This window comes from Urocitellus parryii, chromosome 7, assembly GCF_045843805.1.
Source record: "Urocitellus parryii isolate mUroPar1 chromosome 7, mUroPar1.hap1, whole genome shotgun sequence".
Classification (NCBI taxonomy): Eukaryota; Metazoa; Chordata; class Mammalia; order Rodentia; family Sciuridae; genus Urocitellus; species Urocitellus parryii.
In genome coordinates this window covers 62,840,620-62,855,345 of record NC_135537.1, presented here as the reverse complement: position 1 = coordinate 62,855,345, position 14,726 = coordinate 62,840,620, and the positions used below count along the sequence as shown (strand labels likewise).

Genomic DNA, 14,726 nt, shown 5'->3' with positions numbered 1-14,726 from the left:
CAGCCTCTTATGGATGGAGACCTCTGAAACCATGAGCCTCTAATAAACTTTTCCTCCTCTAAAATTGTTCTGGTAAGTCACAGCGGTGAAAAAGCTGGCTAAAACAAAATATCTCATGTCCTCCAGAGATCCATCCAGTGGATATATTCTAGATAGCTATTTTCACTTTATGATCAAGCCCAAAAAGGCAATACTCAGAACAAACTAAGTTTTCTTTAGTAACATTTTACAAATTTTGTGATATCTCCCTTCATTTTTAGAAGTTAAGAAGCTCAAGTTTCCTGCCAACTCATTCAGGTCTCCTTTTATTTGTCCTTAAATCTTTAAAATTCTTTTTTAAGCATTTAATATTTTTTCTTCTTTTCTAGGGATTAATTTTAAAAGTTCCCCATCCAGCCGTTCTCCTCCATACTTGTCATTATCTTATGGACTTTTATCATATAACTTCTGAGTTTTTATATTTTCCACATGACAAATCCTGATTCCTTTATTCATTTATTCATCTATTTGTTATTATATGAAACGTATTCCTGAGTGCCAGCTTGGCATAGAGGATACAGAGATTAAAGCAGATTAAAGTTTTCGCTTTCAAAAACTTTACCACAGAGTTGGGGAGGAAAATGGTCATATAGGTAATCATAATTACGGTAAGTAAGGTGGAAGAAACCCAACCCAGACTGAGAGGTTTAGGAAATAATTCCTGAAAAATATTAGAAAGTTAGTCTGGCGAAGGAGAGTGAAGAAATTAGAAATTTGAGTTTAATAGTAAGAATAGAGGGTTGCGCTAATGATGTCTAGATTTGAGATTTCAAAGCAAAGATGATAGCTGTTAAAACAGATAAAGCTCAAAATCTCAGTGACGTACTGTAGATATCTATTTCACATGAACATTTCAACATATGTGTTTCTGATTCACACAGCAGAGTTCTTTTTCAGTGCAGCCATTCAGGAATCCAGGGTGGAGGAAGTTCATCCGCATTCAGTGCCTTCCTCTCAGAGTTGCTCTTGGAAGGGGCTCTTAGCCAGCAGGAAGAGTGTGAAGATCTCAAGACAGAATTTTCAAGGGCTGGTCCTAAAAAATGGTGAACTCCCCTTATGCTTACTTTCTGTTGGCTGCAACTAGTCACATGACCACACCTACCTGGGGGAAGGCTGGGAATTGCATTTTTATGTCATGTTCAGGAAGAATGAATTCAGTGATCAAATCAGCTACTGATTGCTGCCACCATGGCTGGGGTTGAGTATTAGTGGACATTGCCAGCCGGTGAAAAGCATCTGCAAAGGCTTGGAGCCAACAGAAAGCAGAGGGCATCTGGGGAGTGCCCATAGTTAGCCTGGGGGCCTGTTCATTAGAGGAGGTTGGAGAAGAGAGCAGGGGCCTGACTTTTGTCATCCTGCCTGGTGCTGTATTGTGGAGGTGAACTTCATCCTGAAGGTACTCCAGAATCCCTGGAATGCAGCAAGGAGGAGACATGACCAGTGTCAGTTTGAGAAACATTTCTGTAGCTGCAGGATGATGGTGTGGATCTGAGTTATCATGGTGGCAGTGAAATGAAGGGAAGGGAATGGCTTTAGAAATAATAAGGAAGTAGAATCAAAACTTGGTGGCTGATGACATAGGAAGGATTTGTGGGGAGGAGAGATCCGTCTGTTATTCTCTGGATGTGGCTTGGTGAATATTAGGTGTCACTTTTCAGCATAGCATGGAATCAAAGAACAGGTTCTATGGAGAACTGTGAGCTCATGGTTGTAGACATCTATATATGGTGGGTGAAGCGCTAAGTGTGGAAGAGGAGACCCTCCAGGAAGAGAAAAGAGGTGATCCTGGGAACTGCAGATCCTGGGAAAACAGGGTACCAGGAGTCTGCTTTGTAAGAGCTGTCCCAGGGAATGGCTTGAGAAGCAGGAAAGTCAGGAGGCAGATGGGACATCTGGAGGGAGTAAAAAGATCATGAGTAGCAGATTCTGCACACACAGCAGTTAAGGGCTGAAATGCGTGAATTGGGCTTAGCCCCAGGGAGAAGTGTTAGACCTAGAAATGATAGAGGTCAGCCGAGTTTCTATAGTGACATTTTGTTCAGCTTTACTTTGTTGAGGGGTAATTCTATAATACTAGATCAAATCTTTTAGTGAGAAATAAATACTTTTTCTCTATAACTACAAGTTTCATTTTATTGAAAGTTGGTTGGGTTTAACCTTGTTGAGCCACAGAAATTCTTTGTTCCTCTTAGACCTCTGTGAAGGATTCCTTGCTGGTATAGCACTGGGGATGTTCATGCTGAACTCCTGAGAATGCTAACCGAAGTCCCGTGGACAGGATATAATATTTTACTACCTTGTTGACCCATGGGGTATTCTGAGATCAGGAATAAACCATTGCTCCTTCAGGTCTCTGGCTTCAAAGAGAACATTGGTTTGTTATGCTTTTGAATAAAGGCAATGACCTAAGTCTAACCATATCTTCCTTAAGGGGAGCCAAAGTCAAAGGAATGTGTATTAGAGAGAAAAATCTCTACAGCCTTTGAAAATGGATGACTTTCCAATTAGCTGTAATCATTCAAGAAAAATGATTTAGGTGCTCTTAGCACATGGCACCATTGCAACATCTTTTTAGAGGGCCAGAGTGTTAAATATAGACAGTGTGCACACACAGAGAGACACAGGTTGATGTATATTAAAATGCAATTTAGAGTGATTTAGAAAAACAGTGTGATCTCGGGAGAGTGTAAATCAGTCTGTCCTTGACTCAAAGGCTTCCCTTGGTGCTGCTGCTCATATCATTTCAGAAAAAGCAGGGCAAAAACTCAAGAGGTCCAGAGAGGGCAATGAAAATGAGAGGAACAAAAGGGAGAGGGTGTGATTTTAGAGTCTAGATCAAGAAAAGTTGAGACGCCTTATAATATTGTACTTAAAGGGTGGAGAGGCAGGAGGCAGACAGGGAATGTGTGTGAGAGAGAAAAAGAGCTAGCAAGAGTGAGAGTGAGAGAAAGAGAGAGAGGGAGGGAGGGAGGGAGAGAAAGGGAGGAGAATATATGGAATATGTGTGTGAGAGAGAATATATGAAATATTATAAAATAATATATATATATATATATATATATATATATATACACACATATATAATAAGAGTCTCTACCTAGTTGAATAAACTGAGAAAAAATAAAACCTTACATTGAATTAGAGGAAAATGTCTCCTTTATCATGGGTTAATGTGTAATTAAGCTGCTGAATGTTGTTACGGAGGCAGTCTCTTGAAATGCATCATCTGCTGTAACATAATAGTGTGTGCACTAAAGACACTGAAGAGGGTGCTCTGGGTCATGATGCTTCCTATTAAATGTGCATCAGCTTGGATTCAAGGAGGAGGAGACTTCTGCTGAAGTACAGTGTTGATAATTAAGCCCCGAGTTAAGGGTTTACATTGTCCTGAGCACCCTGAGTCTAGAATCCAGGACTGGAAGACCTTGCTTAGTTGAATTTTTCATTATTCCTGATTTGCATTCAATGTACTCAGGTGGGAAAACGTGATTTGATGGATTTGAATGAATGTAATTTTCTTCTTTCTAGGATCTATAACCATTAAATAAATTTAAGATAAATAATGGTCTAAGGATGAGGAAATCAAAGTAGAAATAAACAAACATTTTCTTTTACAAATGGATTGTTGCTTGGAAATGAGATTCCATGATTAAAATAAAAATACCCAAACTTCATCAAATCTGACAACAGAAATTGTAAGACACATCCTGATTTCCCAGCCATTGAAATGTGCACCAATATTCATCTCAGAATTGATAGAACATCATTACGGTTTACTCTCCTTTTCCTGCATTTCCCTCCTACTTATCCATTTCAATTTCTTAGCTTATCTGTATTCTCCTATTAGCTGTCTGTTTCTGATTTTCCTCTTTCATTCTAAAGTAATACCAGTGCAATGAAGGAACATGAATGTGTTTACTGTTTTTCACAACATGGGCATATGTCTCTTGGAACTTTGTAAACAACTGTTTTTTTTTCTTTTCAGTCTTGCCTTCTCTTTATCCCTTCCCCATTCCATAATTCTATAGGTTGAAACATGGGTCTTTTCATGGCCTTGAGAGTCCAAGTTAGGACACTTATGTTCCTGGTCTGTGGGTTGGGCTCTAAGCCTCTTCTTTTTTTCTTTCCTTTTTTAAAATTTTATTTTATTTTTGGTGCTGGGGATCAAGCCAGGCCTTGCATATGCTGAGCACACACTCCACCACTGAGCCATGCACCCAGCACTGTGTAGAGAGAATGTCTTGTTAGCCACCACCAGAGCCTTCAAGGTCCTGCTCCCAGTGATCCAAAACTTCCCACTAAGCCTCATCTCTTAAATTTTCCTCCACCCTCCAATAGTGCCAAGCTGGAGACCAAGCCTTTAGCATGTAGGTCTTTCAGGAATATTCTAGAACTGAACTATAGCAATCACAGACTGGGTAATTTTTAATGAATTTGTTTGACTTGTAATTCTGGAGGTTGTGAAGACCAGGAAGGAGTATGGCACACACATCTGGTGAAGGTCTTTGTGGAGAGCAGAAGACAACGGAGGGTGGGAGCAAGAGAGAGCTGAGCTTACTTTTGTAAGAAACCCATTCTCACAATTACTAACTCTTTCCCATAATAACAGCATTAATCCATTTGTGGGGGAGAGTTCTCATGACCTGATCACTTCTTATTAGGCCCTACCTCCTGCACAACATAAGGAAACATATTATTCTAGTTCATTTGTTTTCATTATTAATAAAGAAAAATGGGAACACTGACATTTTTGTTAAAAAAGTATTTTATTAGTATGATTGACATACAAAAAGCTATACGTATTAAATATAAATCGTACACAAATATATGCATTAGGTGAATTTGGAAATAAGTAAATATACCCATGAAACCATTGCCACCATCAAGGCCATAGACATATCTGTTAGCTTCCTTCCATATTCTGTATAATGGTGGTGGTGGTGGTGGTGATGATGATGATGATATGTTTCTTTGGTAAGATCACTTAATGTAATATTTATTCCCTTAGCACTTTTTAAGTATATAATACAGTATTGTTAGCTGGAGGCATTATGTTATATAGTATATCTCCAGAATTTGCTTATTTTGCATACCTGAAACTTTGTACCTTTAACTATCTCCTCCCCATTTCTACCTCCTTATATCTCTGAAAACCTCCATTCTTCTTTCTGCTTTCATGAGTTTGACTGTTTTAGATTCCACATATAAGTGATATCATAAGTATTTGTCTTCCTGTGTCTGGCTTATTTCTCCTTCTGGAAATAAAATCCAGAACCAAAGGAATTGAAGTCATATCTTAAAGAGGTATCTGCACTCCCCTGTTTATTGCAGCCAAGACATGGAAATAACCAAATACCCATAGAGAGAAGAATGCCTGGAGGATACTGATTTTCTGTATTTCCTTTTTAATAAGATGACACATAAAATATGGTCATAACAACTTGATACCGCTTATAAGTTAATTTGTGCCAAACTATGAACCCTGGGAATTAACCCATTGAACACATTCATAAAGAAAGCAGTTTTAAATCTGAACAGGAGTGAGTAATCTGATTTGTTAGTGAAGGTTGAACAAATGTCTTAGATCTGCTGGAGTGCCTCTCTGATTCAGACAATAGTGATTGTTCAGTCTAATACCTTTAGAAGACTTCTTCCTGTAGTGTTGGACCGCTGTCCAATTTCTCTTTCAAATTGGTTAAAAACAAATATCATATTGAAATAGAGAAACCTTAAAAGTCTATGCAATTGCATGTTCAAATAGATATAATACTGATGTTTTCTGCAGTGCCCATACAGTTGAGTTTGTTGGAGACTCTTATCCTGAGATATGATCCTCGTCATTCGGCTCAGTCCCTCCTTTCTTAGTGGGCTAATGCAGCATGCACTTGAAATCATTTGAAGGGACTAAAGGGGTTTGAAGGGTGGTTACTTCAGAAAAATTGCCATTTCAGAAAGATGCGTTTTTGCCACCATCCCTGTTGACGTTTGAATCCTTCAAAGCATGGCTGTGATCAGAGAACAGCTTTTCTTGTGGAATCGTTCTCTTAGCAAGTAGTGATTTGAGGCTGACTGTTGATTTAGATCTGCTTTTCCTGAAGTAGTTTTCACAGAGTGTGCCTCAGGCTGAGCCCTGGGGCTTGAAGAATGGGACTTCTGTTAAAAATTCATAAATATAAAACTCACCTAACTTTAAAGTAAGCTTCAAAGTCAATAAAAAAGGAGTCTTTCCTATAGCACATTAGGGAGTTAGGTGTCTAGTCCACATTGTTCATCAGTGATCGTGTCTATGGTCCGCTCCATAGATTCTGGCTACAGGTGTAACTTATGATTATGTATAAAGTGAATGCTAGAAGAGATGACTTTACATTTTCTCAGTGAATTGGTTTATTATCAATTGTAGCTAATTATTTATCTCAAAATGCTAATGGTTAGACTTCAAAAGAAGTTGTTGTGGTAAGAGGGCTAATATTTATCAAATATTTTCTGTGTCTTTGAAACTATTCCAATGATTTTCATGAATTTTCTTACTTCTTATGCTATCTTTGTGAATTTTTAAAATTTTCATTACCATTGCACATATGTGGAAACTGAGGCTTGAGGAGGTAATGTCATGTGGTCATTTGGGTCACAAGTGGCAGAACCAGGACAGGAACCAGCCGGTGAATATAAAACCCACACAGGATTCCCTGACTGAGGAGGTTACTTTCTAGTCCACACTTAGGAAAACTTTAAGGTGAATGCACAAAATTACAGGGGATTCTCATGAAGATCAGTTCTAGAAATTTCCCAGCTGTCACATGCATTCCTACTTGAAGACCCTAAGAAGATCTAGTGAAAGCATATTATGTAGATGAAATAGCGACTGACACTGCTGTGTAAATACAGCCCATAGGCATTATAGAAAAATTAAACAGGACAATCCCAGTTGGGTCACACTTATTTATCCTACCTTGGGAAATCAATCAGTATTTGGAGACGTGGCAAAAGGAAACATCAGAAGTCAGCTTTGTAACTTGGTGTCTGATCTAACAATTTTTTTTCCACATCTCTGTGTCCCAACATGTATGTGAATAGGTGGAATTAGAATCTTGTGGAATTCAACTTTTTTGGAGTCATGGAGCCTCACCTTTCGAAAATGCACATATACAATTTTTCTTATCATTTAGGGGTTTCATGGTCTCCCTGAAGTCTAGACTTCTTTTTAGATCCCCTGAATTAGTTGATCTCATTCATTTCTTTTCTCTTTATGAAGGGAAGAATTCTTTGGGCTTTGTCATATTAAGGACCTTTATAGAATACAATCTTGTGATACCTAGTTGGTGAACTTTTGGTGGATTGATGCTATTCAAATCACATTTGCTCAATACCTTGGGATGGTCATGTGTAACTAATAGAAAAATTAATAAAAATTAAGATCAAGTAGAAAAATTGATACCTTGGGATGTGTGCAGGATACAGGTTCTACAGATTTGAGTAGCATTTCTAAAGAGGTGGCCGTGGAGCTGGGATAAAAGCAGGTGGACTTGGAATTGTCTGACTTCTGCTACCAGCTGATTACGAGATCTTGTTAACCTCTATAGCCTCAGTTTCTCCATTCTGTGTAAAGAATGAAGAATGGCTGTTTTATGTGACATAAAGCAGTTCAATGAAGTAACAGATGGTGAGCCCTGCAGGTAACAAATGATTGGAAATGACCCTGGGGAATGCTCATCACATTTTTGTTGCTATAATACTTCTCAGAGAATTCTGTCTGGCAGGCTGCAGGTGATTAGGAGGCTCAGACCTGGCTAGTCAAAGAAACTATAGTGCCTCTGATGGTTCCCTCAGGAATCTTCAAATCTCTTCACATATCACAGGTGAACCACAGGCCTCCGAGAAGCAATCAGAGGAAGGGAGATGAAGTTGGAGATTGCTATTGCTAAGAAAGGAAGTTGGGCTTCAACTTTTAGAAGCTTGGAGTGTTCTTTGGATCTGGGTCCTCTAAAGATCTATATAAGCAGCAAAGTATTTTGATGAAGAAATCCTCTAATTCACTTAATAAATCTAATATCTAATCAGTGTTGACATGCAGTTACATCAGAATGTGTTAATTTAAAATATACTAAGGGGAGCATTTAAGACTGTTTATGCATTTGCTCACCATTTTGTGTTGTGGACAGGCATAAATGCTTTTTTTCACATTCACGAATGCAGTGTTTCCAGGGATACTGTCTTAATACCTCTATCTTTAATCCTATTGTCTTCTCGTACGAGGACTTTTTTCTAATGTCTGCTTTCAGGTCTGGAAGAATTAATTCTGTTTTTCTCTTTTTGAAGTTTAATTTTCTCTTTTATGTCATCGTAATTTATGCATATTTTAAAGTCATTTGTGAAACCCCAGTTTCGTTAATGTCTGATCAATGATGAGCCTGTTTTGTTCTGCTTTTGGTTTTCAGATAGAAGAATTCCGCAGGCTGAGGACACATGTTAAGGGTGCAGAACTTGTGGAAGGCTGCGATGGGATTTTGGGAGACAACTTTCGACCCACTCAACCACTTAGCGACAGAGTCATAAGAGCTGCATTTCAGTAACCAGAGAGGAGGAACAAGCCCATCTTCATCAGGGTATGTGCAGATTGAGAAGGAAAATGAGGTGCACAGTTACCTAAACCCAGCATCCCGAAGTCCCTCTTGTGGTTAACCTGCTAATTTAGTAATAAAACAAGTACACTTGATCTTAATAAAATTTAGGACATATTCTCATGCCTCATTAGCAACAAATCAGGTAGTTATTTTAATTTCATGCAATGTGCATGAAACCTATGAGTCTCATATTTTCCCACCAGAGCAGCCATTAATTCCATTTTACTTTAAATATTGGTTTTCACAGGAAAAGCACATGAGAAAGAGAACAGGGCTATGCCAGGAGCTCTTCAGTAACTCACTATGTTGCCTCCTCCTGAAACCGTAGCCATCTCCCTATACTCTCCACGATGGAGGAGCACAAAGGAAGGGACTAGAAAAGCATGCGAGCCGCTACATGGATCCTCTTGTCAAATGCAGATCTGACTGTCTTATTTGTTGCGCTATATAAGGCAGACGTAGCATGAACTGAAATACTGTCCTATTTAAGTCCTTTTTATCTGCTCAAGAAGCATGTGTTAATATTCTGGAAGGGTAAATGTTTTATAATCTACATACATTAATATATTGAATTGCCAGTATATATATTCCTTACCCATTAGGAGCTAACCAAACAACATCACAAACATGGAAAGGAAAATACACAAAGATGACTATATGCTGGACTATTTCTTTTCCTTGTGTGTTGCCTTAGCATCGGGGTACACTGAAGCAGGCCCCTGCTTCCCCTGAGAGGAGGTATCTGCTGGAATGATGCCTAGGGAGGCAGGACTGGGCCTAGATAGACAGTGTGGTGAACTGTTGAAGGGGTGGACTTCCAAAACCATGTCCAGAGGAACTTTGGGGAGTCATGCATGAGTAGAAATCTCTCTCCTCAAGGAGCTGAAAGTTTCATGAACTGGACAAAGCACATGGGAATTTTCAAGGGGGGGTCATTTCGTCCATGTGTTGCCCAATAATTTTTCTTGCCTATTATCCCTATACAGTAGTCTAGTCACCCTGCCTTTTATCTTTGGTGAGTGAGCTTTGCCAACTGACTTCCTCGATACCCCAAGGCCTCGCTCCAATACCATTCTCACCAGATATCTCTGCTTCTCTCTTTGATCACACCTCGCATTGCATATTCTTTCTTCCATGCAGCTATTTGTGTCAATCTTATTTTTCTCTCTTATTTCAAGCTTCGTAAGGGCTGAAATGTATTTATTTTACTATGAATCAGGCGAATTAGAAGTTTCTTAGGACTCCGCAGGTTGTATCCAAGCTCACTTCCTTCCCATCCTGCATTTTCCTTTTCTGAGTTCCTCTTTCTAATTTTGGACTTGGTCAGGGTTGGGTAAATTTAGCTTTGGTAAGAATGAAAAGAAATTTTCAGTAATACATATATGGTAATGAGAAAAATCTAAGGGTGCTTTAGGCTAAACCTTATAATGGAGGATAGTCAATCAGAAGTCATTATTGAGCACCTACTGTATGACTGGGTATTACAAAGCTGAGAAGGACAGACATGGTCTCTGCTCTCATGGTGCCCAGGATCATAAATTGTAAACTGTAATGAATTCCATGAATGAGAATAACAAAGCAGTGTGGGGAAAGAACTGCCAGATGGGGGAATAATTTTTTTTTTTGTCAAAGATCCTGAGGTAGTGCTCAGGGGAGAAGAAGTAAGAATTTGATGCATTGTGGTGTCTGACAGAAAGCCCTGTGAGTCTGGCATGTAGAAATCAAAGGTGTGAAGCCAGCAAAGCCCAAATCCCAGACAGTCCTGTCAGCCACATTAAGGCATCTTTATTTCGTTATTTGAACTCAGGGGTGTGACCTGATCCCATGTATAGTTTTAAAGGTTGGTCCTACCTGGAAAATTGAATGAATTTGATTACAGTGGGTCAGGGCAGGAGTAGAAAGATATTTTACAAGTCCATTGAGTAGCCAACATGATAGACATGGAGACTCAGACCCTAGAATAGAAGCAACAGAGCTGGAGGAATGTTAATTTATAGGAAATAGAAATTGTAGGTGGTATCTGGTGATGTATTGACAGAAGGTGCAAGAAAATGAAAATGCGAAAGAAAACTGCTGAGGTTTGGGGCTTAAGGAAGTGAGTGAGTTATGAATGCTATTGAGTGACAGCTGGAAACGCGGGGAAATAGTCCCTCTTGGAGTTGGAAATATAGAGTTGAGTTGGAGCACATTGAGAGAGAGATGCCCATCTTTCACAACAGTGAGCTTGTTGTGATTGTTAGAATTTCAAGAGTAGAGATGAGAAAAATGGTCTGGGCTGAAATATAAATGTATTTAGCATAGAGATGATTTATCTCTCTATGAATGTGTATATATGATATTCTAATGGATCTGGTGGGATCAGCTCATTAAATGTTCATAAAAACTTACGGGAGGCTTTTCAGAGGTGTTAATTTAACCAAGATGCAGAAGTTAGGTCATTGCCCAGAGTAATACAGTTCTTGAGCAGCGAAATCTGGAAGCCTGACCCATGTGGCTTGACTTGGCAGGACACGTTTTCTTAACCAGAACATGGGCAGAGGTCAAAGAGGGCCCCCAAACAGTGGTCAGAGCAGCATAACAATGAAGGATGCATGCTGCATCAGGCCGAAGGTGATAGGAGGGAGGTGTTGGAGGCACCAAATCCTGGCCACACTTGACAATTTAGTGGAAGGCTGCAGCCAAGGGGGTGGGGGGCTAAGACTGCGGGGGGGGGGAGGCCTCTTTATTTCGTTTTATTTTGAGAAGAAAAAAAGAAATACCAGAACTTGTCTATCATGGTGCAGAAGGAGCATGTAGATAGGGAAAGGCTATTTCTTGTAGGGGTTAATCCTACCAGTGAAGCCACTGGAAGAGTCTCAGCATTCGGGAAGACTTGTTTTTATTGAAGGAATAGATACATTCTATGTTGGAATAGGAGGGAGGAAGGAAGTGGTGGTTTATTGATGGAATGTGTTCATGAGTTGATGTTATTTTTTAATGAGAAATGGGATAGTGGCAGGGAGGTCTGAGCAGGCTGGGTGAACAGTGAACTTGTGAAATTCTCCAGTCCAGAGGTGATTTCTCACTGTGAATGTCTGTAACTGTAAATAACTCTTTCAATGGAATAAGATTGTTGCCTTCAATGTTTGATCCGTATCAGGTCCTACTCCAGAGTTGTCTCTCTCTAAATATCTTTATAACCATCACCATTTAATTTCTCTTTCACAACACACACACACACACACACATAAATGTTGTTTATGAGTTTATGTATGTTATAGATACTTCATTCTATGAGAAGGGACTAACTGTATAATTTTTTCAAAAATGTAAATTAGTTACAGTTTACATTTTTTAAAAGAAAGATGAATTTAAGTTCATATCTTAGTGACGTGAGATTAATTAAAAGGGGTAATTCCCCCCCGCCCTCAAACTTGCAAGAATAGCATAGGAATTCTTTCTAATGGGGCTCCAGTTCTGATTTCATCCTTTTATGAATACATTGTTTTTATCCTTTTATCTTGAAATGTGTAATACAAATCTAGTCATAGTTCTACATAAAATTTATACTGGGAAATCAGACTTATGGATATGTGCCTTTTATTTGATATTTAATAATGCCCTAAGGCTGGTAATTCAAATTTTTATTAAAGTGAAATGATTTGACAGTCAGACTTTGAATTTAATGCATGAATGTTTCATTTAAGCTCTTGGAACTAAAAAGGGGAAAAAATTAATGATAGTTAGCTCTTCTCTAAAATAATGTTTAAAATATTTCAGATTTATTTTAGCTATGTTTTACTGAAATAACTTAGGTTTTGGACCTAAAATGATGGAGCTTATTTTATTTTTTGCATGAATGTCTGGACATCTGGAGAGCTTTGATAACCAAGATTTACGAACAATCTGAGACTTTTTAATATTACCATTTAAGAAGTATGAACTGTGGTTTTGTACCTGTTAAAAGAATTAGCAAGTAGTTGGCCAATGTGCTAGAAATTCTTTAGTTCAGCAGTGGTAGTTTAGTATTTTGGGGAGCCACTTGCTATTAAATGATTCTTTATTCAATGAATTTTTATATGATGCAGAAAAACCAAATCATAACAACAACCAACAAATAGTAACACCAAACTTTATGACTGGTTTACAAGTTATACTTGGTATCAAAATATTGGTACTAATCTTGTGACAAAGTAGTTCTATTGGCCTATTTATTTCATTAAGTATTGGCCCATTTTAAAGGCAATTCCAATGTTTAAAAAACTATTTCATCTGTGACTCAGATATCATTAAACAGTGCACATGTTCCCAAGAACTCTATTGAATTATAATTTTTACTTTAAAAAAACCCCAATGCTACAAGTCTCTCTAAATAGTTTGCTATTCCCCCCTTAAAAGAGGAAAAAATAAATTTGCCCCAAATAAATTAAGAGAGAGGAAGAAGAAGGAAAAGAAAGAAGGAAAGAACGTGGCATGTGCAAATATCTCCGAATACCCCTTGGTCAAAATTGTCCTCTTTTTTCTTTCTTGGTCTTTGAAGTCTGGGTCTTGACTGTGTTGCATTCTTCCCTATAAATACTTTTGCAATTAATAATACTGTCTCCTAAACTTGAATAAAGCTATACTTAGTGTCAATTTCATGTTCTCTTTTACTAGCTAAAAGAGCTATTGGTCAGAAAAGAAGAAAGCATTATGGGAAAGAAGGGGACTGTGTGGGGAAAGTGAAAATGTCAATTCTAAATAGTTGGTAAAAGCTGTTAACCTTCTGAGATAAATGAAAAGCCCAAAGCCACCTTTTGAGTCAGTACAACTTAGGCTTTCCTCATTGTAATCATCTAATATGATGCACACCACATTAGGGTGAGAATCAAAAGTTCTACAGATATAGCTGTTTTTTTTATTTACAGAATCATATAGATGCTCTCAAAATGGAATGGATTTCGTAAGTGATCACAAAATGATTTGAGTAAAATGCAAAAGCACCAAGGATACTCAAATGATCTAGTATGCTTTGATTATGTGATATAAAATTATTATTAACCCAGGAATGAAAAACATCAAAGCTGCAAAGGCTGTTTTCAGAATTATTGAACAAGGAAAATGATTTCTGCTTTGAAATATATCTCTTTTCCATTTTAGTTTTAGAAGTGTTTAATTTATTATGGATGAAAATTCCAAATTGATTTGGCTTTTTCTTGTCTGATAAATTCAAACAAAATTGTGTTTGAAAAGAAGAGGAGGACATTCTGCAGTCATGTACCAATGTGTAAAGTTGAGCATCAATATATCTTGATGCCTTAAATGTAGTAGATTTCATGATTTTCTTCCTAAAGAGTATATATATTTTCAATAAGAAAACCACTGTGGCCAGTTTATGTCATCTAAAAATGTTCTATTATGCCTTTTACCCATGTAGACACTCAAGAGGTATTTATTGATGTAAAAAAATGGCTTTTAAGTATCAGCAAAGAGGATTTGGTGTAGCTAAAGAAAGAATTTACTTTTAGAGGCTACGTGGAGGACTTTTTAAAATAGAGAGATGGATTAAATCTCAGATTCAGCTTTCAAGGAATACTGTGACGTTAAATGCTTCGAGTTCCTGGATGGTGTAGGTGGGAGCCTATGTGGACAGGAGGATGCTCTGAGGGGCCTCCCAAGGTGCCTTTGACTGCTGGCTAGTGTGATGAATATGCTTCTCTCTGTCTCTGTTCACTTTATCATGGAAAAGAAATACGAGATAGAATAGGCAGCAGGTAAATGAGGAAGAAAATGAAATGAATGCTTTCTTATGAATAAGGTTGTCTTAGTCTCCAGCTGGAAAAGATAAAGCTAAAAGACCGATTTGAAGAAATTACCAAAAAAAAAAAAAAAAAAAAAACGCTTAAAACGAGTGCGAAATCATTGGAAATGATGTATAATTATATGAGCATACGGAGGTATTCCTTTTTAGATAATGAATCTGGTTTTAAAAAATATTTCTATACCTTCTAAAATGTAGGCTATTATAGGAACAACAGATATCAAAAAGAACCTATATGACAGCATTCCATTATGATCAAAAACCTTAAAAATGAAAGTAGAGGGAAA

At 37.9% G+C, this 14,726-nt stretch overlaps 1 protein-coding gene across 1 annotated transcript in view; it reads left to right on the top strand.

Annotated features, from left to right (window-relative positions):
• Positions 1-14,726, top strand: part of Ca8 (carbonic anhydrase 8) — an 89,052-nt gene that overhangs the window by 57,677 nt on the left and 16,649 nt on the right. Inside the window, exon 8 of the mRNA XM_026390799.2 lies at positions 8,475-8,642. Coding sequence (XP_026246584.1) covers positions 8,475-8,609 — 135 coding nt within the window. The 3' untranslated portion in view covers positions 8,610-8,642. The remainder of the gene's footprint in view (positions 1-8,474; positions 8,643-14,726) is intronic.